At 38.6% G+C, this 25,910-nt stretch overlaps 5 protein-coding genes and 1 pseudogene across 5 annotated transcripts; 5 read left to right on the plus strand and 1 right to left on the minus strand.

Annotated features, from left to right (window-relative positions):
• Positions 1-980: 980 nt before the first annotated feature.
• LOC110156052 (trace amine-associated receptor 13c-like) lies at positions 981-3,878 on the plus strand. The gene is made up of 3 exons (XM_020920237.2): positions 981-1,016; positions 2,048-2,265; positions 3,050-3,878. Exons 1-3 carry the CDS (start codon positions 981-983, stop codon positions 3,876-3,878), a joined length of 1,083 nt encoding a protein of 360 aa, XP_020775896.2.
• Positions 3,879-5,988: 2,110 nt separating this feature from the next.
• On the plus strand, positions 5,989-7,213 carry LOC110156053 (trace amine-associated receptor 8a-like). Its single transcript, XM_020920238.1, has 2 exons — positions 5,989-6,158; positions 6,394-7,213. The coding sequence occupies exons 1-2, from the start codon at positions 5,989-5,991 to the stop codon at positions 7,211-7,213; spliced, it is 990 nt and encodes a 329-aa protein (XP_020775897.1).
• Positions 7,214-8,406: 1,193 nt separating this feature from the next.
• Positions 8,407-9,532, plus strand: LOC110156054 (trace amine-associated receptor 1-like). Its single transcript, XM_020920239.2, has 2 exons — positions 8,407-8,573; positions 8,716-9,532. Exons 1-2 carry the CDS (start codon positions 8,407-8,409, stop codon positions 9,530-9,532), a joined length of 984 nt encoding a protein of 327 aa, XP_020775898.2.
• Positions 9,533-10,584: 1,052 nt separating this feature from the next.
• LOC110156055 (trace amine-associated receptor 13c-like) lies at positions 10,585-12,169 on the plus strand. The gene is made up of 2 exons (XM_020920240.2): positions 10,585-10,751; positions 11,362-12,169. The coding sequence occupies exons 1-2, from the start codon at positions 10,585-10,587 to the stop codon at positions 12,167-12,169; spliced, it is 975 nt and encodes a 324-aa protein (XP_020775899.2).
• A 1,797-nt stretch (positions 12,170-13,966) lies between these two features.
• Positions 13,967-15,326, plus strand: LOC110156056 (trace amine-associated receptor 1-like). Its single transcript, XM_020920241.2, has 2 exons — positions 13,967-14,136; positions 14,510-15,326. Exons 1-2 carry the CDS (start codon positions 13,967-13,969, stop codon positions 15,324-15,326), a joined length of 987 nt encoding a protein of 328 aa, XP_020775900.2.
• An 8,269-nt stretch (positions 15,327-23,595) lies between these two features.
• LOC129409127 (5S ribosomal RNA) lies at positions 23,596-23,713 on the minus strand (annotated as a pseudogene).
• Positions 23,714-25,910: the final 2,197 nt, after the last annotated feature.

The raw sequence follows: 25,910 nt of genomic DNA on the forward strand, positions 1-25,910 counted from the left end.
CCGAGAAAGCCTGGTTAAAGCGGACTTTTTTTCTCCTTTACGCGCTAGCAAAAGAGACACTCATATGCCGACGTTAGCTGACTGAAACTGAGAGGCGAACGTTCTTCCTCTCAGAATACAAATGACATGGGGGAATTTACTTAGCCTCATTTAAAAATGAATACTCTTGCTTTTGTTGGGTATGTTGTATCCATACACCAAACTGACGTTAGCATAAGCTACCCCTCCTGTTCTAAAGCATAGGCAACCCCTGTCCCGACATACAGTCACTCCAACAGACCCGCACTCTGTCATACCGTCATTTCAACAACCCTCCACCCCGACATGCCCCCATTCCGACACCAATGAACCAGGAGTAAACCAGGACTAATCTTGAATGAGAGAGAGAACAAGAGACAGAACCGCTATCCCGTATTGGAGGGTATTTGGCGTAAAGCTCTGTGCCATTAGAGTGCGCAGAGCTTTACGCACACTGCTCTGTTGGCACGAGAGGGGGGCCACATACGCCTGACCTCCTGCAGGTGAGAGCGCGTGGAGGTGCCAGGTTAACGAGTGCGTAAAAGTCCGCAACTTTAAGTGCGCGCACTAGGAGAATGAGCGCCGCAGCCGCCTCTTTATAAACTTCTATGAGTTTATAAACTTTTATGAGTTTATAAGGGACCGACACATTTCTGGGACCCTGTGTAAGCCGCTCTGTCCTCTATGACCAGGTATAATTCTAATATTTTAGCCCTTATTCATGAAAATATCCAGATTCCTAAATCATTGATCTTTTTAGTGTCTCTATCTGACTGCGAGCCCGGCACCAGTTCACTGTCGCAACACACTGAGCTTTACAGCGCATTCTCGTGCGCCCTAGTCTTTGCCAACAGGTAATGAATGTCTCCTGCTCCTGTCCATTCACAAAAATGTCCAAACTGTCACACAATTCAGTTTTTCGTAGTTTCTCTGCTTGGCCGTATCATTGAGCCTTGAGCCGAATGCTCGTCACCGCGCGCTTCCACCTGCAGTGTCAGGTAACGCCCCGTAACCTCTTCATTCATAAAGTTCCAAATTCTTACGCATCTGTCCCTTGTAGCTCGGCTGCACTCGCAGTACCAGGATCTTTACGCACAGTGGTGCGCCTTCAACAATAGGATTCTGCCACTCCGAACAAAGGATAAATGTCGGAGTGCAGGGACGTTTGATAAAAAATGGAAATGCCGCTACTCTGACAATAACACGTCAGTGTCGGAGTGATGGTATGTCGGATCGGCAACTGTAAAGTTATGTTAGCTAGTAGCCACTCACCTTCATAGTAGGTGAAATTTTCAAAAAATAAACTGTGTCCGTTGTCCACTTTGGAGCGGGCTGTGATTCAATGTTGATCAATGAGACGATGTATGTCGGAAAAGGATATTTTCAGTAAATTTATAAGGGATGTAGTCTATGTAAACAACTTCGGTTCATCCATCATGAGTTCAATCCATGGATCCAGAGTGACAGTTCACCGGAAGTAGGCGTGCACAAAGATCACTGAATGCGGAAGTACTATGTATCAGCGTGATAATAGTCTATTGCCCGATCGCGCTTTGCAGACAAACTGCTCGGCGTTTTCTCTCTTAAGTCCAAGATTAGTCCTGGTTTAGACCTGGTTTAGTCCTGACCCACCTGTGTGTAATTACTACCCGCCTGTAATACACAATACGCGTGCATACGCTGTAAAAAATTGCTCAAAAAAAAAAAAAAAATCCGAGAAACGGTGAAGTTCTCATGCTGTGGCAACAATGAAGCGTGAGCTTCTCACGGTTTCATAAGTCAAAATAGGGACACTACATTGACCTGATGATGTGGGTACTGGCTATCTGTTCTAGTACTGTTGTAAATACTTTGTAAGCCTTTGCAGCTGAGCCAAATATTGTGGACCAATTTAGAGATTTGGTGGTATTCACAATAATTCTCCATGGAGCTCAGTTGTTTTCAAAGAACTCATTTAGCCAACACACATGCTAGCTGATGTCAGAGGAATATGTATATAAGCCAGTGTTTAGTGGACACTCTCCTCTAGAGCATCGGACTCTCCTCCGCCTCTCCTCTGTATCTCACCATGTTGGGCGCCCTGGACCAAAAAGAAGAGGTCTTCTGCTACCCTCACCTGAACTACTCGTGCAGGAAGCCCACTCACCCGTATGTGCAGGCCATGATCAAATATGTGCTACTGTCGTGTATCTCTGTCATCACTGTGGCTCTCAACCTGCTTGTCATCATCTCCATCGCTCATTTCAGGTTAATCCCAGACTACTTTTAATGTAATTGTCCCAAATAGGGCATTGATTTGGGTGGAAACTGTGCTGTGACTTCTTATGGTCTGTAAATTGTTCCTGTGGGTGGGTTTATTGAATAGTTGTTATGTGCTTCTGATTTTATTTTTGCAGACATGCTCCTTATGAGTCTATAAAACACAAATAGTGTAGCTTTTCTCTTCACCACTATGAGTATCTTTACACTTTTTGTTCATTTATTACTTAATGTGTGTCCAGGCTGGTGGCTGATATGCTTAAAAAATAATGATGTGACAAACCATTTCTTCTTTGTAACTGCTTTTAAAGTTGTTTTCTAATATCAAATAGTTTCAATGAATATTTTACATCGGCTCTGCTTTTAGTAGCATTTTATTTCAAATTTAGGGCACTACTAGCATTTTTTCCTTTCATTTATGTTTATTTCGTAGCTGATTTGTGAAGGAATATGCATATGGCATAGACGTATCTTCTTCATGTACTTTTGTTCATGCCAGTATTAACAATGCATGCACAGATTTGTTGAACCTGTATTTACATTATTCATTTATTTCCTAAAAATGGTGCTAACAAACTGAAATGGCATGAGCAATAAATACATACATAAATCTCTCCGTGAGATTATTTTTCCTCAGGAACAAAAATCTGAAACTTCTCAAATCTCAATATTCTAAACCATTTGGCCATTTTTATTTAAAGTTAAAATTACTGACTTTTTGCATGCATGTTTTCAATGGGCCTGGTAAGTTAACTTTGTGCTTTCTCTGCAGGCAGCTCCACACTCGCACTAACCTCCTCCTCCTCTCCCTGGCTGTCTCCGACCTCTTAGTGGGCCTGATCTTGATGCCTGTTGAAATCATTTACATTGAAAGTTGCTGGAATCTTGGCGACATGGTTTGCAGCACCTACTACCTTATTGAATATATCATCAAATCTGTATCAGTAGCCAACATGGTGCTTATATCTTTTGATCGATACATCGCCATATGTTACCCTTTAAACTACTACACCGAAGTGACCACGGAAAAGACAAAGTTGTGTGTTTTACTGTGTTGGTCTCTATCTATCCTTTACAGAATAGTGGTAATGCATGATCCGTTAGAACATCCTGGTATGTCCAACTCTTGTGCTGGTGAATGTGTGGTTATTATTAATAACATATCTGGTGCAATTGATCTTGTATGCACTTTTATCATTCCTATCCTCATCATCATCATCTTATATTTGAGGGTTTTTGTGGTGGCTGTGTCGCAAGCCCGTGCACTGCGTTCCCACATTTCATCTGTAACCATGCCACAGTTGGGAAATGTGACAGCAAAGATGAAGGAACTTAAAGCGGCCAGAACTTTAGGTATAGTTGTGGTTGTTTTTTTGTGTTGTTTCTGTCCCTACTATGTTCCCAGTCTGGTGGGTAAGGATACTGCAGTGGACGCCTCCTCAGTTGACGTGGAGATTTGGTTGGTTCATTTTAGTTCATGTCTCAACCCTGTTATCTATGCATTTTTCTATCCATGGTTTAGAAAGTCAATCAAACTCATTCTGACAATGCAGATATTAAAGCCTGGATCCAGAGACTGGAAAGTAGCAGACAATATGTGAGGTTTTATTGATCTGTATAAATGTGAATAGTGAATTTATTATCAGTGTCATTTGTAATCCTCAAACGAACATCCCAATCGCAGGGTGTAAGGCATTTCACAGTATCATTTTTAAGTGAATTAAATAATGTTAAGTATGCATTTTTTTAAAGGATAGTTTTGTTTTAGACATCAAATAAACTTTGACAATATTTAATGTATTATATATAGTGTAGTTGTGAACCCCCCCACACACACGCACACACGCACACAAACACACACAATCGACTTTTTAATAAACTGCATAACAATATTTGTAATAAAACATTGAATATACATTTTGGTGTCATTACTTTGTTTATTGTCAGTCAAGTTCAAGAAAAAAAAAACTGAGCTGCTAAAACTAGCTATAAAACTAACATAAGAAACAGCTCCACCCCAGGAATTGAACCTATGAGGTATGAGTCACCCAATGAAGGCACCGAATACTGAGCTTTCAGGATACCTCCAACCTCGCTGTCAAAGCCTGATCTCACTAGATCTCAGAAGCTAAGCTGGTACTTGGATAGGAGACCACTAGGAATTCTTGGTGCCACAGTGGGCACCAGTGGCAAAAACTGTTGTTGTGTTCTTAACCCACATTGCCTAGTATGAAAGTGGTACCCCACCCCGATACCACCAGTTTGTCAGATGTTCATGAGAAGGAAAATAGCTATTTCACATTGCTGTAGATTTGTAAGACAAGTAGTCTACATTTTTGCTGAAACCCCAATACTTAAGCTGTAACCGTCCTGTCGACAACGCCAATTGTGGCACTGTGAGGGATAACATAAATGGTTAACATACAACAAAAAAAGGACTAACTATAAAACTAACTAACAATGCCACCCCAGGATTTGCAAGTACAACTGTTTTTTAAGACGCACATAATTGGTGAGACAGCTTAAGGTTCCAATATATATTTATTTTATCCTTGGTAAGGTTTGTGTGTATAAATAAATATTTTATTTCTGCTTAGTGGCTTAAATAGGTAACAAATCATTTTCAAAAAGAGTGAGGACACATGCTCAGTTCATTCAAATGTTCATGCAGATCCATTTTCAAAGGCAGTTGTTTGTCGAACAGAGACAGAAATGGAGACATATTCTCAGGCAACAATAGATGTCAAAACAACAGTGGACACACCATTGCTTTGGTCCTGGTATACACCACCACATTACTACTTGAAAATATGAACCTACATTAAACATGTAAGAGTGTGAATTAATCTATCAGGCACTAAACACATAGTGTGGGTGCCCAAAGCAGCAAGGGGCGACCCAGCCAAGCACAACCACACATGGCTGTGGGAAACAGGGGTGCTGCAGCATCCCCTGGTGGCGAAAGGGAGATTTTTTTGTTCTTAAATTGTCAAAGACTATCTTAAAGTGCATATGTAAAAAAAAATAAAAATGATTAAATCTAATTGTTTATATTTAAATGTATTTTAAATAGGTCTTATAGGCCTAAAAAACAACTTTTTCACAGTACCACCTGTTAAAAATTACTTCCAGTGGCCCTTCAACCACCTGCAATTTTTCTATAAACAATGTTCTACTAGCGCCAGATATTACTCTGAAAATACTAACTGTAAAATACTAACTGTAAGCTGCTTATAGTACCTGACAACAGAGCAGGCACAGAGATATCAGCAAGGTGGAAAACAGAGTGGAAGCTACCAAACATTGGCACTAGGCTAGAGTGAGGAGTGTAATGCAGCTACTGCAGAAGTGAGGTCAGAGGTCAGGGAAGTGAAACTCAGGCGCTATAGTGTGTGCTCTAGTGGTACTAATTGACCTGAAGAAAACAAAGGTTCAAACTGCATAATGCCACAATAACATAATGTTCTGAACCAGAAATGTAGCAGGTCAATCATGAAGTGGCATCATAGGCTTGGGTTAGGCACAGTCTAAACCAACAGCTATTAGATTAGTAGATGTAGTCCATTCTTTCCCAAACGTTGTAGTACATACTTCAGAGATTGCTGAATATGACGTACAGTTTTTTGTCTTTGAGAGTGGGTGGAGAGTTACGTCTTACTACTATAAATAAAGCTATACCCATGTGATAACTTTGTGTCAGAATATCAGATCATGGAAACACCTAATGAGGCTGATCTGTGTTTTCCAACCATCAACAACTCCTGCAGAAGGACCCCACACCCGGAGCTGGAGTCCACTGTCATCTATATTCTGTTGTCTACCATCACTGTCCTGACTGTGATTCTCAACCTGCTGGTCATCATCTCCATCACCCACTTCAGGCACAAATAACTGTGCATTTTATCATTATTGTTTTGCTTTTTTTTTTTTTTTTTATCAGATAATATTTTTCATCATACAAACCTAAAGCTAAAGCTGTCTGACTGTAAAATTATGATGCTTGCTTACAGTTTTTATGTTAATGAATGTTACTGAAACATCTGTTTAACTTAACTCAATATATTTCCCACTTCTACTTTGAACCATTAATTGTCAGTTATTTCTTTTATTTTCCAGGCAGCTCCACACTTGCACCAATTTCCTCCTCCTCTCTCTAGCCGTGGCAGACTTTCTTGTTGGATCACTCCAGATGCCCTTCCAGATCTTCTATTATGAGGGCTGCTGGCTGCTTGGTGACATCCTGTGCATTGTCTATTTCTTCAGTGGATACTTGTCGGTTGGTGTCTCGTGTGGAAATATGATTCTTATATCGGCCGATAGGTACATAGCCATTTGTGATCCCTTACTGTACCACTCTAAAGTCACTACCAGACGTGTTCAAGTCTGCATTTGTCTGTGCTGGATTTCTGTTATTGTTCATGTTAGTTGGATAATGAGAGATTTTGTCAAACAGCCGGGCTCCTTTAATTCATGTGTTGGTGAGTGTGTGCTTGTATTAGTACATCCAGAAGAAGGAATTGCCGACATATTCATTTCTTTAGTGGTTCCTTTAACAATCATCACAGTGCTGTATTTGAGAGTGTTTATTGTTGCGGTCTCTCAGGCCCGTGCCATGCGATCTCAAATCAGCTCTGTAGCTCTGAATCCTTCAGGGACAATGGCAAAGAAATTGGAGCTAAAAGCAGCTAAAGCATTAGGAGTGCTTGTCATAGTTTTTATCATCTGTTGTAGTCCTTATTATGCTTTTGCTCTCTCGGCTGAAAACAATCAAGTAGACCCCTCTTCTGGAGATGTAGAGGTGTGGCTCATTTACTTCAACTCCTGTATAAACCCTATCATCTATGCATTCAGCTACCCATGGTTTAGAAAGTCTATAAAACATATTGTAACACTGCAGATTTTAGAGCCCGACTCCAGGGATAGCAGGGTACTTTAACATCCTTATGGTAATGTGAAATAAATGTATTAAACCTTGAAAAAACAACTGCACTTCTTTCATACTTAGGTTTTATGCATTTAAATGTGCCTATTATTTTGTCATTATTTCACATATAGTCACCCTCTGTACACACTGGATTTTCAAGCTTTCATTCACTGTTATAATAATGTTATTTTATAATACCTTAGCCCACTGTCTGAATGATGACATCTACAATCATATTTCTGTGACAAGCTGGGTCTGGATTGAGTCTTCATTAACACCATATACAATGTAAATGCATGACCCTGTAATCCTCAAACCAAACTCACAGCTGTGAAGACCACAAAACAGACCCCGTGACAATAATGTGCTACTGAATGCCTCAATGCATCAAAAATAGGTATAAGTTCCTTTATTCTTTTTTTTTTTGGATCCCCATTAGCTTCCACCAAGTGTTTGCTTGTCTTCCCGAGGTCCTGCTCTGGGCATATTATAATTAATTGAGAGTGTTCAGGGGGCCCTAAGCAAAATTTGTACCGGTGGCCCTCAACATTTAACCACTTAAGGTTTAACTCCGATAATTCACATCCCACATGGAACACATCAAATAGAAACAATAAGGTAAAACATGTATTATAGTGTCTATGAGCTGCATGCAAATTATTTATTTATTTATTTTTCCCCAATGTTAGGAGCCTAAGTAGCTGATCAGTTTACTTAATGGGTGAGGCTGGCCCTGCATGTGGTTATTACCCCCTTGGTGTTGTGGGTTTGTTTCCTGGCTTTGACCATTTACCAAAGGCTCAGACTTGTACACCAATACATATAAAAATTGATTAGTAGTCATTAAAAAAGACAAACAAACAAGCAAAAAAAACAAACAAAAACAACAACAACAAAAAAAAAACCAAAAACCACCCACCCAGGGCCAGCAGCAGAGAAACAGTTCTGAACAGAAAGTCAAACTCAATATGGTTTACAATTAACAACATAGAAAATAATGATCTGCTTGTGTTTATTTCAAGCACACAACAACAACCACCATGTTTAAAGTTGACATCAGCACATTGTTCAGTAAGTTACAGACTGACTTCTCAGAAATGACGTAGCAGGTAGTTACCATTGGAGATAAACAGGGTGGGGAGTGAGTCTCAAAATATATACAAAGCGCTCCTCTCTCAGACTCAGGAGGTGTCAGTGTTCTGACAATGGACACTCTGGTACTCGAGTTCTGCTTTCCAACACTGAACAACTCCTGCAAGAAGACACTGCATCCTGAGCCACAGACCACACTGATCTACAGCCTCCTGTCCACCGTCACTGTACTCACAGTGGTCCTCAACCTGCTGGTCATCATCTCTATCTTCCACTTCAGGCACAAATAAATCAACATTTTATATGTATTTCTAAACTGCAATCCAAAAATATGAATACTTTTTATTTTGACAGTTTTAAAGCTTTTTCAAAAACTCCAGGTGTAGTAAAACGACATTTACAGCAACATTCTTATTTTCCAGGCAGCTCCACACCTGTACCAACCTCCTCCTCCTCTCCTTGGGCGTCTCAGACTTCCTTGTTGGTTCAATTCTGATGCCCTGCCAGATATTCCATTACAGAGGCTGTTGGTTCCTCGGTGACATTACTTGTGTTGTTTATTACTTCTCTGCTTTTCTGTCTGTCAGTGCGTCTGTAGGGAACATGGTGCTTATATCAATAGATCGCTACGTGGCCATTTGTGATCCATTATGTTACCCGACAAAGGTAACCATAAAGCGGGTAAAAGTCTGCATAAGCCTGTGTTGGATATTTTCTACTGTCCATGCAAGTTGGATTCTAAGAGACATATTTAAACAGCCGGATATGTATAATTCTTGCATTGGACAGTGTGTGTTTGCAGTGAACAATGCAGAAGGAACTGTGGACATCGTGGCCACATTTATTGTCCCATTTACAGTCATCACAGTGTTATATTTGAGAGTTTTTGCTGTGGCAGTGTCCCAGGCCCGTGCCATGCGATCTCATATAGGCTCCGTAGCTCTACAGCGTTCAGGAGCCATGGCAAAGAAATCTGAAATGAAAGCAGCTAAAACTCTGGGAGTGCTTATTATAGTCTTTCTTCTCTGCTCGTGTCCATATTATGCCTTTTCAGTCGCCGCGGAGAGTAACCAGATAGGGGCTTCGTCTGGAAATGCAGAATTATGGCTCATCTATTTTAATTCTTGCTTGAACCCTCTAATCTACACTTTCAGCTATCCGTGGTTTAGGAGATGTATAAAACGTATTGTAACGCTTCAGATTCTGCAGCCTGACTCCAGACAGAGCAACATACTATGAAGTCACCAATGTTTTTACTGTATGTTAAATGAATGAGATGGAAATGATATATACAATAAAAACTCTCTCTAAGAGTTATATTGAGTCATCGGTTTTTGAGTGTGTCCTACTTCAGGTCATGGAGTTGAGAAATAAATACATTCTGACCAGTGTATCTACTTGAGAGAGAGCTTGTAATATCTTACCAAAAAGAAAATGACAATTAAATCCAAGGTACATTTGTGAACTGTGTTTGGGTGTTGGCCTGTTAATTCATCATTGAAGTTTTTGTGCTATCATACACATCAGTGAACTATAGATAGACAAATACTTTCTTTGTCACAAATTTTCTGTAATATATTGGCCAATATGATATGACATTGTATTGTATTGAATTGTATTTCATATTATATTATAAATAATAAGCTAATTAAAAGAAAATTATGACAATAGCTAATAGAATCTTTTATAGGAGCTTTTTTGGCTTAACTCAAAACAAAGACTCAAGTCCAAATTGTGTCATTTAGGAACTGGAGGAACTGTAAACACTGCTTGCTAAGGCAAGATTCTGTGTACAGTTTATGTGTAGATTTTATGTGTAGATCTGATCTTATCTTATGCTGAAATACAGAACATTACACTAAGAATGACACTTGATCATTTATCAAAAAATAAATGAATAAAAAAACAGGAAAAAAAAAATACCTCACTGCTGGACAACACAGTACATGAACATGGTTAAACTAATTAAGTAATGATAAGGGAATGCCATTATAATGTGTAGTTAATAAACATTAATAAAATGTAGATTGCATTTATAGTAATGAATGCATTTATTTGTTTACACAGCACTGGGCAAAGGGCATGCAGGTAACAATTATAATGAATAGATGCAGCATTTTTACACTATCATTCATATATGCAGAAAGAATATTTGACTTGTTTTGTATAATTCAGTCCCTTGAGTGGTGTTCCCTTGTTGTTTTTGCATTGTGGATGGATACTGGTTCTATAAAAGCCATGTGACAGAGGGGTCTGAGCTCTCTCTCCTCTTTCTGTCTCTCTCTCACACCATGGAGACACTAGAAAACGAGCTGTGCTTTCCTCTCATCAACAACTCGTGCAAGAAGATCGTGCACTCCAACCCAGATGCAGCCTTAGTCTTCACAGTGTTAACCACCATCACCCTGGTCACTGTGCTCCTCAACCTGCTGGTCATCATCTCTATCTCCCACTACAGGCAGAGACCAGTCACTGCACACACACTTTCAGTCATAATGGTCATGATACAACAAAGTTCAGTGTATTCTAGCTATGTGTTTGCAGGTGTATGAGTATTTGGCTGATGTATCTTGCATGTATTAATTTAGAATATTGTTTAAAAGTATGTTTTGATTGTAATATTCATGTTAGTAAATGTATATGTAAATGCTATATTCATTGTATTCTAAGATTTATATGATTTCTGCTTAATTACTCCAAACGCATGATAATCAAAATTATAACAAATGTTTTATATATATGTATATATATATATATATATATATATATATATATATATATATATATATATATATATATACACTTTCAAATGAAAATCAATATTAATCTCATCTTAAAGGATGTAAATTTGTCATTTGTCATTTGAGTAGCATACACATAAAAAAAAAAAAAAAGAAGTAAAACTTTTATGTTTTCAACAATAATGCAATTTTTTACTTGCATCTTTCACTCAAAAACCCTATATGTGCTCCCTTTAACTAAATATTCCCGTTAGAAAACTATAGACATCTTGGCAAATAACATGTTTTTCTGATTATATAATTATGATTTAAATTTGTCTCTTGCAGGCAGCTCCACACCTGCACCAATCTCCTCCTCCTCTCTCTGGCCGTCTCTGACCTGCTCGTGGGTGTCCTGGAGATGCCGATGGAAATCCTCCTTTATTATGGTTGCTTCTTTTTAGGAGATTTTGTATGCAGCATGTATGGCTTTGTTAGCTTCCTAGTGATCAGCGTCTCAGTGGGAAACATGGTAATGATATCTATAGACCGCTATGTTGCCATATGTGACCCTATGTTTTACCACACAAAAGTCACCTATAGACGTGTGGAGGTTTGTGTGATTTCTTGTTGGTTATTTTCAGCAATACATGCCATCTGGATGTCTCGAGAGTTCCTCCAGCATCCTGACATGTATAATTCCTGTTATGGAGAATGTGTAATTCTTGTGAATGAGATTGAAGCAGCGTTTGACCTAGTTGTGACTTTTATAGCACCTATCAGTGTAATAACAGTGTTGTATATGAGAGTCTTTGTGGTGGCAGTGACTCAGGCTCGAGTTTTGCGCTCTCAAGTTACATCTGTGTCAGTGAAGCATTCAGGGGCCAAGAAATCTGAGCTCAAAGCAGCACGGACCCTGGGTGTGGTCATAGTTATGTTCATCATTTGCTCTTGTCCGTATTACGTTTTTACTCTGTTATTTGACTATGGCCTCACAAACTCCTCAGGGGCTCTAGAGCTGTGGCTCATATATTTTAATTCCTGTATAAATCCAATCATCTATGCATTTTGTTACCCGTGGTTCTGGAGGGCTATCAAAAACATTGTTACACTTCAGATTTTGAAGCCAGGCTCCAGTGAAATGAACATATTGTAAAAATGCATTATTTTTGTGTTTGTTGTGTCCTTAGGCAAGACACTTCACCTACCTTGCCTAGCGTGAAAGTGGCATGTGCATGACAGGCCAGTGGTGCAGATTGGCAGCCTTGCTTCCATCAGTCTACCTCAGGGCAGATGAAGTTACAGGAGCAGTGGAGTGAATGAATAATGACTACAGTGTGGCACTTTGAGAGGCCTTGCTGAGCTTGTAAACCGCAAGAATATGGCCTTTTTAGGGTTATTATATGAAAGAGAATAAAAGTGAAGTGTATTTTTACAGTGTCATTTTTTCCCAACAAACCTTTGGGGACCTGTTCTTCTACTACATTATTCAGCCTTTTTAAAATGAATTATTTCTTAATTAAACTACTCAAGGGTCCATGTAGACTTATCCACTCTTCACTTTTGGTTTGTTTATGTTTAAAGGTCACCGCACACTAGATTTTTCCATCTTAAAAGATTTTTAATTGTGCATCAAAAAGCGCACACCACAGACACAAGGAGAATCTTGTGAGACTTAAAATCTCCGATTGCAAAGACAGCAGCAGGATATGGCTGCGGACCACAGGCCTTAAAGTTGTGAGTTTCCTGTCTACAGTAAAACGATTGCTTTGAGACTCGCAAGTGTTCTAAAGATCAGAGCACTGCACTTCTAGTTTAGATACAAGTCAAAACTGTTATTATTTGTGAAATGTGGTGCAATACTTCAGATACATGATGATTTTAAAGCATAAACGATTGTCGATAAGGTACACACAAAGTAGAATGACTATCACTAATCTGTAGCTTCACCTCGAACCGTGAGCTGTGTGGATGTAAACAGACACATGTAAAGAACTACTCTGGCCTTTTTACTTTCAAAGAATGACTCAAACTGGATATTAATAGCATAGTTTTGTGGACTGGATGTCATTATTTGTGGAGGACAATGAAGAGAAGAGACAATGTTGGGTCACGCTTCCCTGAGAAGCAAATTGCAAATTAAATTGGGCAAAAAAGTGTGGTAAAAACCATCAAACAAATGATGAACTACTGATTGGTGTGCCTTATAGATGGTCTAACTTGGCTTTAAAATCCCCCATAAGCTTATTATCATAAAAAAATATATAAAGAACAAAACTATTCTGTATTTTTCATAAGTGAACAGGGGCTTATAAAACTTTTATTTGTAGTTTCAAATCCTTATGGTATATTTCGGTTTATGTGAAGTGTCTGCTTTTTCTATTTAAGTTAAAGGAACTTATGTTCTTTTTACTAATACAATTACTAATTCAGTGAGAGAATCCCTTGAAATAGCCTGACAAGACAATCCCTCCTATTTCCTGTTTGAATGCAGATATGTCTCTATCCAAACCCTTAACAAATGAAATAACCATCCAATTTAATATTTTTTATATGTTTTGATTATTTGTATTGTTTCTCAGATGAGAGAGACATTTCTTTAATACCATAGATCTACAGAGTTTATTGCTTTGTTTATAGATTCTGCAGAAATCCATACCAGACATGTGTGTATGTCTTTATAAAGTATAGGAAAAATATGTAACCTTGGTTGTAAATATGGTATTTGCCTAAAAAGCCCATTGACTACCCAGTCAGAGATGAAATTCTGTTGCAGAATTTGAGACTGGCTTGGCAAAGCAGCTCCATACATATTGAGCCAGATGGTAGTTTTCCACAAAGATAAATTGGTCTGATGAACATGATGTAATGACGCATGTGTTTGGGGCGGAGAGAGCTGGATAAAATCAAACTGATGAGAGCGATGAGGAGGAGCTGCTCTTCCTGAAACATCATGGACAAACCAGATGAAGCAGATCTGTGCTTCCCCTTGTCCAACAACTCCTGCAGGAAGATCCCACGCAACCAATCAGAGGCCACGGTCATCTACACTCTGCTCTCCTCCATCACTGTGATCACTGTGTTTCTGAACTTGCTCGTCATCGTCTCCATTGCCCACTTCAGGCACGGGCACTCTCTGATCACTTATCACACATTACATTTGGACAAACTGTAACAAATCTGTATTTTTTATTGCAACACATTTACTTTAAATATAAATATAGTGCATATAAATAATGCAGTACAAAATAAGGATTTACTGTACATACAAATTAGGTGAGTTTGTGTATTTATTTAGGTGTATAGTTGGTTTCTTGCTTGAACTAGACTATGATTTATGTCAAACTAGCTGCTCCATCAATGACACTCTAGTGGCCAGTGTATTTTCTTGTTTCACATGAGTCAGAAATGTCTATCATCTTTGACTATGCATCATATAAATAATTTAATAGAACAAATAGAATAATATAATTCTATTGTTGTTGTATTGTTCCAGGCAGCTCCACACCTGCACTAACCTCCTCCTCCTCTCTCTGGCTGTGTCAGACTTCCTTGTTGGTTTCCTCCAGATGCCCTTCCAGATCTTTTATTACCACGGCTGCTGGTACTTGGGTGACTTTGCATGCGCTCTCAATAACTTCTCTAGCTTTCTTGTAGTTAGCGCTTCAGTTGGAAATATGGTCCTTATTTCCGTGGATCGGTATATAGCCATATGCGACCCCATGTTATACACCAGCAAAGTCACCGTACAGCGTGTCCAACTGTGTATTTTTCTATGTTGGATATTTTCAACCATTCATGCTGTCTGGATATTACGAGACTTACTTGGACAACCTGACATATATAATTCTTGCATTGGAGAGTGTGTGCTCATTGTAAACTACGCAGAGGGAGTTGTGGATCTGGTTGTGACATTTTTGGCGCCGATAATTGTCATTACATATTTGTACTTAAGAGTATTTGTAGTAGCTGTTTCCCAAGCTCGTGCAATGCGATCTCAAATCTCATCTATCACAGTGGGGCCAGTGGCAGTGACAGTTCAGAAAAAAGAAACGAAAGCAGCAAAAACCTTGGGGCTTCTGGTTATCATCTTCCTCTTATGTTCTTGTCCATATTATTGTTTCACAGTGGCTGCAGATAGTAACCTGTTTGGAGCATCATCAGGAGAGGCTGAACTTTGGCTCATATATTTTAACTCATGTATTAATCCCATTATCTATGTATTCTGCTATCCCTGGTTCAGGAAAAGTGTAAAAATGATTTTGACCTTTAAGATATTCAAGACTGACTCATGTGAAGCCAAAGTACTGTGAAATCTACTCTAAGCGATTGTTAGATATTGGGTAAGATAGACACTCATTACTTTAACATTATTTATACACAATTGAAATATGTGTTGTTGTTTTTTTTTTTTATTCATTTTTGTGATTTAATAATTTTATAAGAAAATAAAACATGAAAATATGTGTACAGTATAAGACAATATACATTTCTTTCCCAGGCAATAGATGGCAGCATTGTGACAGCTGTTTAACCTGAGAAATACACAAGGGACTAAGACATGAGGCAGAGACAAACAAAACACGGGATAAGTATCAGTGTATGATCATTATCTGGTACAGTTAAATTTACTCTCTGGATTAAGTTTTAAGAATATGCACAAGATAGCAAGCAAAAAAAAAAACCAAACAAAACAAACAAAAACAAACCAACCCAGCAGCAAATACATAAAATCATAGTCAGATATATAGTGTAAGACAGCACTGTTTGCAACATGAGCACTGTAGAGTGTTCACTCTAAGCATTTACTTTAGTTTACATTTTGGATGATATATATGTATAAAAATTTTTTTTTATCAATAAATATTAAAAAACATTAGTGCTCCTCCTCATGCAGGATCATACACAGAGTTCAGTCATGGTTTGGAGAGAGCTGGAAAAAAAAGTTCAATTATCGTTTAGTATTATCATTTTTAAGAATTGACATAGGCTTCTTTTTTATTTTTTTTTTATATGTATTTATTATTTTTTTTAATTTTAAATGCCAAGTTATTTAATTTGGATAAATGTACCACTGGGTGGTGCCAGAGGAAAACAAAAGTCAGATCTGCCCAGACTGGTAGAAAAGCCCATTTCCTCTGCTCCAGCTTCAACTCAAGTCAGAGGGTACAAGAACAGAAGAAATGCTCCTTTGGGAACAATAGATATTTACAGCTGCTTCCACCAAACTGGCTCAGGCTTTTGATCAATGCTTTGCATTGATTTCCCTTCATATTCACTTCAAAGCTCTAAAAGTTGTGGCATTCATGTGTTCAAATATGTCTCTGTTTCTGTGAGTGGAGCCTGCCTCAGCCTGTGTGTTTGTGTGGCAAAGGTGCCCTCTGACTCCCGACAGGTAACAAACACTTCAATCATTAATGACATTCTAATGAAGAGCCTTGAGAAGCTCTCCTTCAATTTATACTGAGAAATCACTTAGAGACTATGGGAGAGTGACTACAAATGTTGAGCCATCTGCAAAGGTAAACATAACGTATTTTTGTAGGATGAAGTGAATTTTCTAAAGAGTCCTTTTACCATATGTGGTGAGTGGATCGTAAGTACTTTTGGTTCTTAGTATAATTGAGTGTTGGTAATAGAGGTGGTTGCAGCCGTAACTACTTAAATGTTCTCTAATACTTGTGTGATTATACTGCTACTCTTATACCAATATTTGATGGAACCATTCTTATGTTAAGCCTGTGTTCATTTTGTTTTTAAATGATGTAACACTGATGATTAATCACAAATTTAATAGGGATGATCCTTTAGAGGTACTATATTTGTTCTGTGGAGTCAATGGGCTGTTACACAAAGGGAGCAGTGTAATCTGGATCTCAAGAGCTTTTTAATAGCAGCACTTTAACATTAAAAGCAGAAGGGTGCTCCCTGTCAGACTGCACAGATGTAGGTAAACACTTTCTGTACCTCACCAGATGTTTGCCCGCCGCTTCAGCCATTACTCTGAATATAAAAAACAGTCCTTGGACCACATCCACAGCTATTTCCTCAACAATTAAACTATGTGAATCATTAGATGTTTACTGCTCCCTGAAGAAGGCTGTAAAAGACTCGTTCATCACAGCCTCAAATGGCCACATCACTCCCTCAAAATGGGCATGTCTCGATTTGAGATAAATTAGAATATTGATCAAACTGTTACCGGACTGTCTCTACTTTCTGAGGAGGCTGGGGTACTTTGACATTCGCAGATGTTTTATAAGTCTATGGTGACAAGTGCCATCATGTACACTGTGGTCTGCTGGGGCAGCAATCTGTTGAATAGACTCAATAAGATCATGATGCTGGTGGCCATGTTTGGGGGAAGAGCTGGACTCTAGTGTCAGACAAGAAGATGTCCGAACTCAGAACTATTCTGGACTCTCCCATCCACTTCACAATGTGCTGGTCAGCTACAAGAGCTTGTTCAGCTATAGTGTGCTATGGCCACGTTGCTTTACTGAGAGACACAGGAAATGATTCCTGCCACCACCAAACTGCTGAACTCTGTGCTGTAGAAGTCTCAGTGTACAATTCTTTTGCAATATTCCTATATTCATATCTCATATTCTAAACTGTATGTAAAGATGTAAAGGGGTGCTATATTTCTATAATTTAATGTGGCAAGCTTAGCTGATCATTTAAAGGTCAGAGGTGCACCAGCTCACTTCCTCTTCTCCCACTTCTTATATTTTAATATTGCTGTTGAAAGACTAATTTGTACTTTGTAAATATCATTTTAAAGAGTCCTAACAGTCCAGACTGTGGATGAATGCTTTTAACCTTTATCCTGTTGTTTAATTGTGATTTATGTAATTTTTATATTAACTGCACTGTGTTTACGGGCTCAGTGCTGGTTGCTGTTTTTTATGAGTTTTTACTTCAAATTATACTATTACCTATACACTGTAGCTCTGCAGTGGGTGGGGAGATAGTTGGGTGTGGAGGGGGCTCACTTTAAAGGGTGACCTTATTTATACTTATTGATGGTGGTGCCACTCGTAATTATTAATATGATTAATGATTATAATTGTATTTATTAGGCTCCTGTCTGGACACTCAAGATTGCTTTACAACAACAGAAACAAGTTAAATACTATTAAAACATACAGTTAAAAGCATGCAATTAAAGTGGGACAGTATCTCCATATTGATTGCATTTTATTGAATTTAATTGGCCTATCAGCTATTCTTCCTGAAGATGGGAGAAACCCATGTTTCCACATCAATCCAGTTGAGTGTTTTCAGTTGTGGTAATTTTATTTTATTTTTTCCATTAATCTTGTTTGTTTTTCACTTGTACCATGTCTCCTTTACGCCAGTCTCACCCCTGCAGTGGCATCTCCACCTCTCTCATACCAGTCAACCTTAACGTTTTGTTTTACCTGTAATAAAAGTTGCATAATGGCTGTTAGAGCCACACACTGACTGGCTTGCTTTGTTATTAAAGTGACCTGTAGATCCAGTAGGTGTTACATCAAGATCAAATGTAAGCTTATTTTTGTTAATAAGACTTATTATACTTATTGTACTTTTTTATTTAAGATACTGAAATGACTTATTTTATTTAAACTTTCTTAACTTTATTTGATAACTCTGTCAGCTGCATGTCTGTAATGAAAATAATTTCTCCTTGGGGATGAATAACAGTCATTCTGATTCTGAAAAATATAAACAAAAGTAATCTGTAATTTAAATTCAGCAGGAAAACTATTTACTGATCTGGAGTATTGTCTGCTGCTGTCAATCACATTGTGCCATTCACTTCTAAACCAACTCTATTTGACCTTCTATGACATTTTAACAAATTGTCTCAACCCTCATTGTACCACAGCAGCAGAACTACCAGCCACCTTAGACTCTCCCTCACCTCCTCAACTTGCCTTGCCACCCAAGACTACGTACTTTCACTCTGCTATAAAAAGATGCATAGTCTGGAGCTGTATCCTGTCTCTGAGTTCCAATGAGTGTGACTGGCAAGCAAATTAACCAATCAGAGAAACTCATTGTCTGTTTGTGTCAAAATAAACAGACGGCACTTTAACTGTGTGGTATTCCAAGGGCTTTTAGCTTAGCTCGATCTAGTAGCACTGGCTAGATCCATAATTAAATGAACATAATGTGTACGGTAGTAAAATAAAAGACAAGCAACAATACCTCCTGGGAGTTGGCCCAGGGCCAGCTAATATAAAAGCCATACAGGTCTGTTGTTGATGAAGGGAAGCATGATTTAAAGGTGCACTGCATAAACTTTCAAGTGGAGGGTCTGTCACCTGTTTGTCTCTATGGAAATGTTATTGCTTTATCTAGAATGTTCCACAGTATAGACTAAACCTATCTACAGTATCACAAGGGAGACAAGCAGGTTACAGCACTACACTACAATACAGTTCAGATCTGTGGAGAATCTCCCATTTACAGAAAGAGGTCATGCATTTGAGCAATAGAAACATCCATAATGAACACATACTAGATGATAACTTATACCATGGAACATTTCAGGCAAATGTTGCACAATGCACCTTTAAATATAGCAAATGTGTACATTTGTTTAAAGCCTACATTTTAATAAATTAGTTCAGTTTGACATTTGCTTTAAAATAAATTATAAGATTCATTTCACAGGTCACTGAATAAGAGTTGGTTCCAAAGACAGCGTAATTGAGATCTCAGGAAAACAGGCAAGACATGAGTCAGATGTGTTTTTGTAGCTGGACAAGAGTGCCAAAGACTTTGACAGACACATGCCAAAGAGTCAGACAAACTGCTCGCCATCATGACGAGCGCACACATCAAGAGCTCCGCAGCAAGCTGTGTGGGCCCATGGCAGCAAGCACCCAAGCACTGAGAGTGGTGACCACAGGCCCCTGAAAATATCTTGAAAAAATAAAAATAAATAAAAAATATTGAGTTTTCAGATGATCCTAAAAATTTTGGCTATGTATCTAACGTGTGAACATGTAGAACCCCCCCAGTGTGATGTCATAGTAAAGTATCAGTAATCTACTTTGCCAAGGTATTGTATCCTAGTGTCCTCTAGGCAGTGCCAGAATATCAGGATACTGCAAAGCAATATTAACCTCTTCATATTTGTCAATTTACCCCTACTGACAAGTCTAAATGTAACCTGTGCTAACAAACCTTTTTATATTATTTTTATGTTGACTGTATTTCATAAATAGTTTTTAGTTAAAACCTTTAATAAAATTTATCAAATGTGTGAAAACACTGCTAAAATAAAGAATGAAATAGCAGAGATGTGAAGTAGAGCAAATCTTTAAAAAAGCCATCAACACTGGTAAGACATGTAGGTAATAGAGAATATGAGAAGGCTGATTTATCCAGTGAAATAAAGAATGACTGCAAACACTTTACTTTCACTTTGTCAGGCTTTGAACGTCTAGGCAAAGTAGAGAATAATGATAATTTACCTCTTTGCCTATTCGAGGATATTTGAGAGGAGATGGCGTCCACATTTGAGAGATGAGTACCACAAATAAGAAGCTGTGATTGGATCATCCATCTCTCCTGCTATATCAGTGAAACCAAGCACCTTTCTGAATCAGGCCACCATATCTTGCCTTTCCATATGAACACTAAGACTTGAAACATGAGTCTGAATAAATCTTTCCCAATGGAATAAACTCAAAGCTGGAAGGAACTGTGATTCTCAGTGTGACATCGCCCTCAGAACTCTCCAGTCACTGGCGATGTTGAAATCACACTCTTAATGGATGCCATTTGCCACAGATACGGACATAGTGTGCCTAATAGTACTGCTAGGAGCTCTACGGGCCGGGCTGCATGACAAACGGATGACAAAAATGTGTGTCATCTTATTGGAAGGAAAAAGACACAAAGTACAGTAGGAGGCTGGTCGGATGCAGAGAGCTTCCTGTTGCTGTACATTTCAAAGAACCACACTGGAGCACACGCATTCACTCAAGGCAGCGGTGAAGATTCTGATACTGCTGCCATTTCTGTGTACCAGGGCTTCCATCATCATTCCACACATCACAAAGCTTTGGAGGAGCTGGAGAGATGAGAGGAAAATGTAAATAACCTCTCCATCTTTGAGCATGGAGAGAGAGAGAGAGAGAGAGAGGCGAAGAGGGAGCAGGGAGGTGTGAAACAAAGCCTCCTGGACGGACACCAGCCTCCAGGCACTTTTTTCTTCTTCTCACATTTAGATCCAATCTGCTAACATACCACTCATCACTCCCCCTCACTCACCTCCACTGTCTCACCGGGGTTCTGCAGCTCCTCACTGCATATTGTCCACTTTTGTACTGAGAATAGGGCTAACTTTGGCACTCTTTAGATGCCTCCACTGAAATGCTTTCATTTGTATCTACTTTCACTGAGATGACAGGACCATTTATCTTTATGGCACTCTACAATTGCATTACTATTAGCATGTTTTCAATTAAATCTATATTAGGTTTTGCATTTATACATGTGCTGTGTATAAGTGTTGTTATTTCATTTAAAGGGCCCATATATTATGCTAATTTCTGATGTTATCTGTGTTATAATGTTGTTTCCTCATCGCAAACATTCACATATATTTAACACACACGCACAACCACACTCTCAAACAGAAAACACTTTGTTCCACCTTGTGATGTCATGTGGTAATACAGGAAGTGCTCCACTGTGTTCTTAAACTCCATACAACTTTGCAGTCCTTCAGTCCTGGAATTGCACATCTTTATTGAACAAAAGGTAAAAGGTAACTGTTTACATCAAGGTGGAACAGAGCATTTTGAGCTTTGGAGAATTAGGCAGATTATTAATAAAGAGTTTCTCAAACATGTGTGAATTAAACAAAACACAACTCAAGATACGTGTTTGATGAGATAACAACATTATAACATGGCTTAAAACTCAAAAGAATCAATTTTGCCTAATACAGGACCTTTAAAGACAGTGTGTGTGCTGTACTTACCCTCTATTGATTTGGTTCATCGTAATTGAATGTATGTATTCATATTTATTAGATGAATAGCAAATTAGTTCAAACACACACACACACACACACATACACTTCACATAAACACACCCCATTTAAAACATTCAGGTTTTACCAATCTGATTATTTTAATGAAAAGTCTGTCATAGTGTCAATTATTCTGAACCTTTTTTGTTTTACCGTGAAGTACTTGTTTACATGTAAATTGGTTTTATAACTCTGAATTGTATCTCTATTGTATCCAGACTTGATGAGTTTAATAACTTTTTGAGTTAGCTGTACAAAGTCAGTGCCTTTAATAAAAAGTAACTGAGGATTGTAGAATCTTTGACTTAATCTACTATTTATTGATTTTCTTTTTCACCCCCGCTTTGTCATATTTATGTTGAGACAGTTCTGGTCTAGGTACGCCAGTGCTAGAATAATGGACGTTACTGTTTTGCCCTGTGGATAGACACTGGTATTACTACAACTGCGGTCAATGGTGTGAACTATGAATCATTCAGTGTGTACCTCTGGGGATTCTTTAGTCTACATGCATGAGTAATTATTCAAAACAGAGAATAAAAAATGCCTCTCTCAATAATAGATTGAAGATAGCTAGAGATGCTTAGCTGGAATCTGCATCCTGGACAATGTTAGACTAATGAGGATGTTATCAGTACACAAAATGATGTCACTCTGGTTGCCTGGTGATGCGGGCATGATGCTGAAAAATAAAGGTTTTGGCTGACTGGTTTTGGAGTCTACCTATGAGATGAAATCATGAGTTCCAAACACGGTTGCCAGGTTGGCGATAACACTTTCAGTATACAGCAGGTTGTAAATTAATGACTCCTGACATAATGAACACAGCTCGATACTGTTTACTTAGCCTGTGGGCGTCAAGGCATTTCATTTTATAAAAGGAGGCAGTATGTGGTCAATTAATTTATGGGCTGTCAGCATGTGTAGTTAACAGGGAACAACAGGAGACATTTTATTTCAGGAAATAAATATTCATACATGCTCAATTTGTTGCATAAAACCAACTCTTGACATTTACTGGAAGGGTTTCTTGGCTTATTTTCCTTATTACAAGAAACTACATTTTTCTTCACCACAACAGCATTGGCTCTATAGAGTTACAATATAAACCACAAAATCTCTGTGGACCACTTCGACCATGAAGACAAAGGAAAAAGAACTACCCAAAGTTATATTTTTCCTTTAGCTGTATCTTGTAGTAGCAGTAGAAATAAAATGTAAAAACATAGGATTCATTTTTCAGTTACAGTTTTAAGGTCCGATATTATTATTATTATTATTATGTTGTTGTTGTTGTTGTCATTGTTGTTGTTAATAATAATAATAATAATAATAATAATAATAATAATAATAATAATAATCATGGTAAGCTACCATTGTGGCCACAGCTGCCTTGGCGCAGACTGATGGATGTGAGACTGCCAATTTGCGCCATCACCCCTTTCGACCACCACCATCACTCAGGCACACTGCACTTTCATACTCGGCAATGTGAGTGAAGTGCCTTGCCTAAGGACACAATGATAGTTTTTGCAACTGGCACCCCCCCGTGGCACCTGGTTTTCCCAGTGGTCTCCCATCCAAGTACTAACTAGGCCTGGCCTTGTTTAGCTTCTGAGATCTGACAGGACCAGGCTTTGACAAGCCTGTATGGCCACAAGAAGTGAAGTCATAATAGGCAAGGCAAGTTTATTTGTACAGCACAATTCGTACACAAAGTAATTCAAAGTGCTTTACAGAATAAGAAATACATTAAAATCATAATAAAAACAAATCAAAACATAAATAATCATGAAGATTAAAATTAAAAAAGAGAGACATAAATTGGAGAGAAGAGTGCGGAATGAAAACCTTTCAGTTCATATGCACAGTTAAACAGAAATGTTTTGAGCCTGGATTTAAACAGCATCACAGAAGAGTCTGTCTCACATGTTCAGGAAGACTTTTCCAAGTTTTAGCTGCATGAACCTGAAACGCTGACTCCCCTTGTTTAGTTCTGACTCTGGGCACCAGCAGGAGGCCGGTCCCTGAGGTCCTCAGAGTGCGAGATGGTTCATATGACACTAACATGTCACAGATGTACTTTGGTGCTCGGCCATGGAGAGACTTGTACACAAGCAGAGCTGCTTTAAAGTCTATTCTCTGAGGCACAGGAAGCCAGTGCAGAGACCTGAGCACAGGACTTATGTGCTCGTACTTCCTAGTTCGAGTAAGGACCCGAGCTGCAGCGTTCTGGATGTTCTGCAGCTGTCTCACAGCTCGTTTAGAGAGACCAGTGAGCAGACCATTACAGTAGTCTAACCTACTGGAGACAAACGCATGGATAAGTTTCTCCAAGTCTACTTTAGACAGTAAACCTTTGATTTTTGCTATGTTTTTTTAGATGGTAAAAGGCTGCAGATGTTATTGATTTGATGTGGCTGTTAAAGTTCAAGTCTGAGTCCATTATTACCCCTAGATTTCTTGCCTGATTTGAAGGTTTTAGAGAGAGAGACTGGAGGTGACTGCTGACACTGTCCCTTTGTTTCTGTGGACCAAACACTATGACTTCAGTCTTGTCAGAGTTTAGCTGGAGAAAGTTGTTTTGCATCCACACACTGATCTGTTGGATGCAGTGACCAAGTGACTCCACTGGTCCATAGTCTCCTGCTGCCAGAGAGACGTAGATCTGAGTGTCATCTGCATAATTGTGGTAGGACACATTATTGCTGCTTATTAACTGGCCTAATGGCAGCATGTAGAGATTGAACAACAGGGGGCCCAGGATTGACCCCTGAGGCACCCCACGGGTCAGGGCCATGTGATCTGAGACACAGTTTCCAATTTCAACAAAATACTTCCTGTCTTCTAGATAGGACTTGAACCAGTTTAGTACAGTACCAGAGATGGTATCATGAAGTGCGCTGTTAGCATGGTAGTTGTTGTTAGTTTTACTGGTGGCCAAACTCAGCTCTGGCCTCTGAAAGTCAATAATTAGGTTGATAATTAGGATGCTTTGAATGGACCACTGCAAACAGTTTAATATGTTTGATATGAACTAATTGTGTTTTTGTAATTTTTAAGACAGTAAACATCAGGTACAGGACTTTTGATGTCTATGTCATGATGATGCACATATAAGAATGTTGTAGGAGCTCTAAAAGGAAAAGAAATGAGAAAAGAGCAAAAGTTAATACCTCTGCTTTCCATAGTATACTAACGCAGTTCTATTTTCTGGTAATGTGCATTTTATTCTGTCATGGTTTCACTATGGACATCTAATGACTCACCTTTGAACCCAAAGCTAGCCATAATATATCCTCTTCTATGCCAGGGCTCTGCTGCAGATCCATTTAAGCCCATGAGATACACAAGAGAGAAATCTACCACGTCAGAGGTGTTATTCAGCACGCTCTGATCTTTTACTTTAAATGCTTTACACTGAAATAGATAAAAAGGTAGAGCTATTCAAGCTATTTCACATAAGACACTACTTACCGGCCCCTCCCACTCTGCTCACATACTACAGACTAGGGCCATGTACTTTGAAGACACATATAGAATCCAGGCTTATGCCGACAGTAAGGAGGGCGCCTATGGACTTTCATGGGGTTTTCAGAGCAATGTGAAGAACATTTCAATAACATGGTATACACAATATCAAAACAGAAAGAAGTGGCAACTGAGTTTGACACCAGCGTCAGCTAATAAGTCAAAAATATGTAAAGTATCTATTCTGTATAAATTCTGATCATGAATATAAGCTCTTTTCATCTACTACAGAGCACATGTCAGAGGTGCAGCTTTCTGTCATATGCAACTTTTTACCATTCATATTTTGTTTATATTACTAAAAATAAAGAAAGATCAGTTCTTAGTA

Source organism: Boleophthalmus pectinirostris, unplaced genomic scaffold (assembly GCF_026225935.1).
Source record: "Boleophthalmus pectinirostris isolate CB_2022bp ecotype Guang Dong unplaced genomic scaffold, ASM2622593v1 HiC_scaffold_1, whole genome shotgun sequence".
In the NCBI taxonomy this organism is placed as follows: Eukaryota; Metazoa; Chordata; class Actinopteri; order Gobiiformes; family Gobiidae; genus Boleophthalmus; species Boleophthalmus pectinirostris.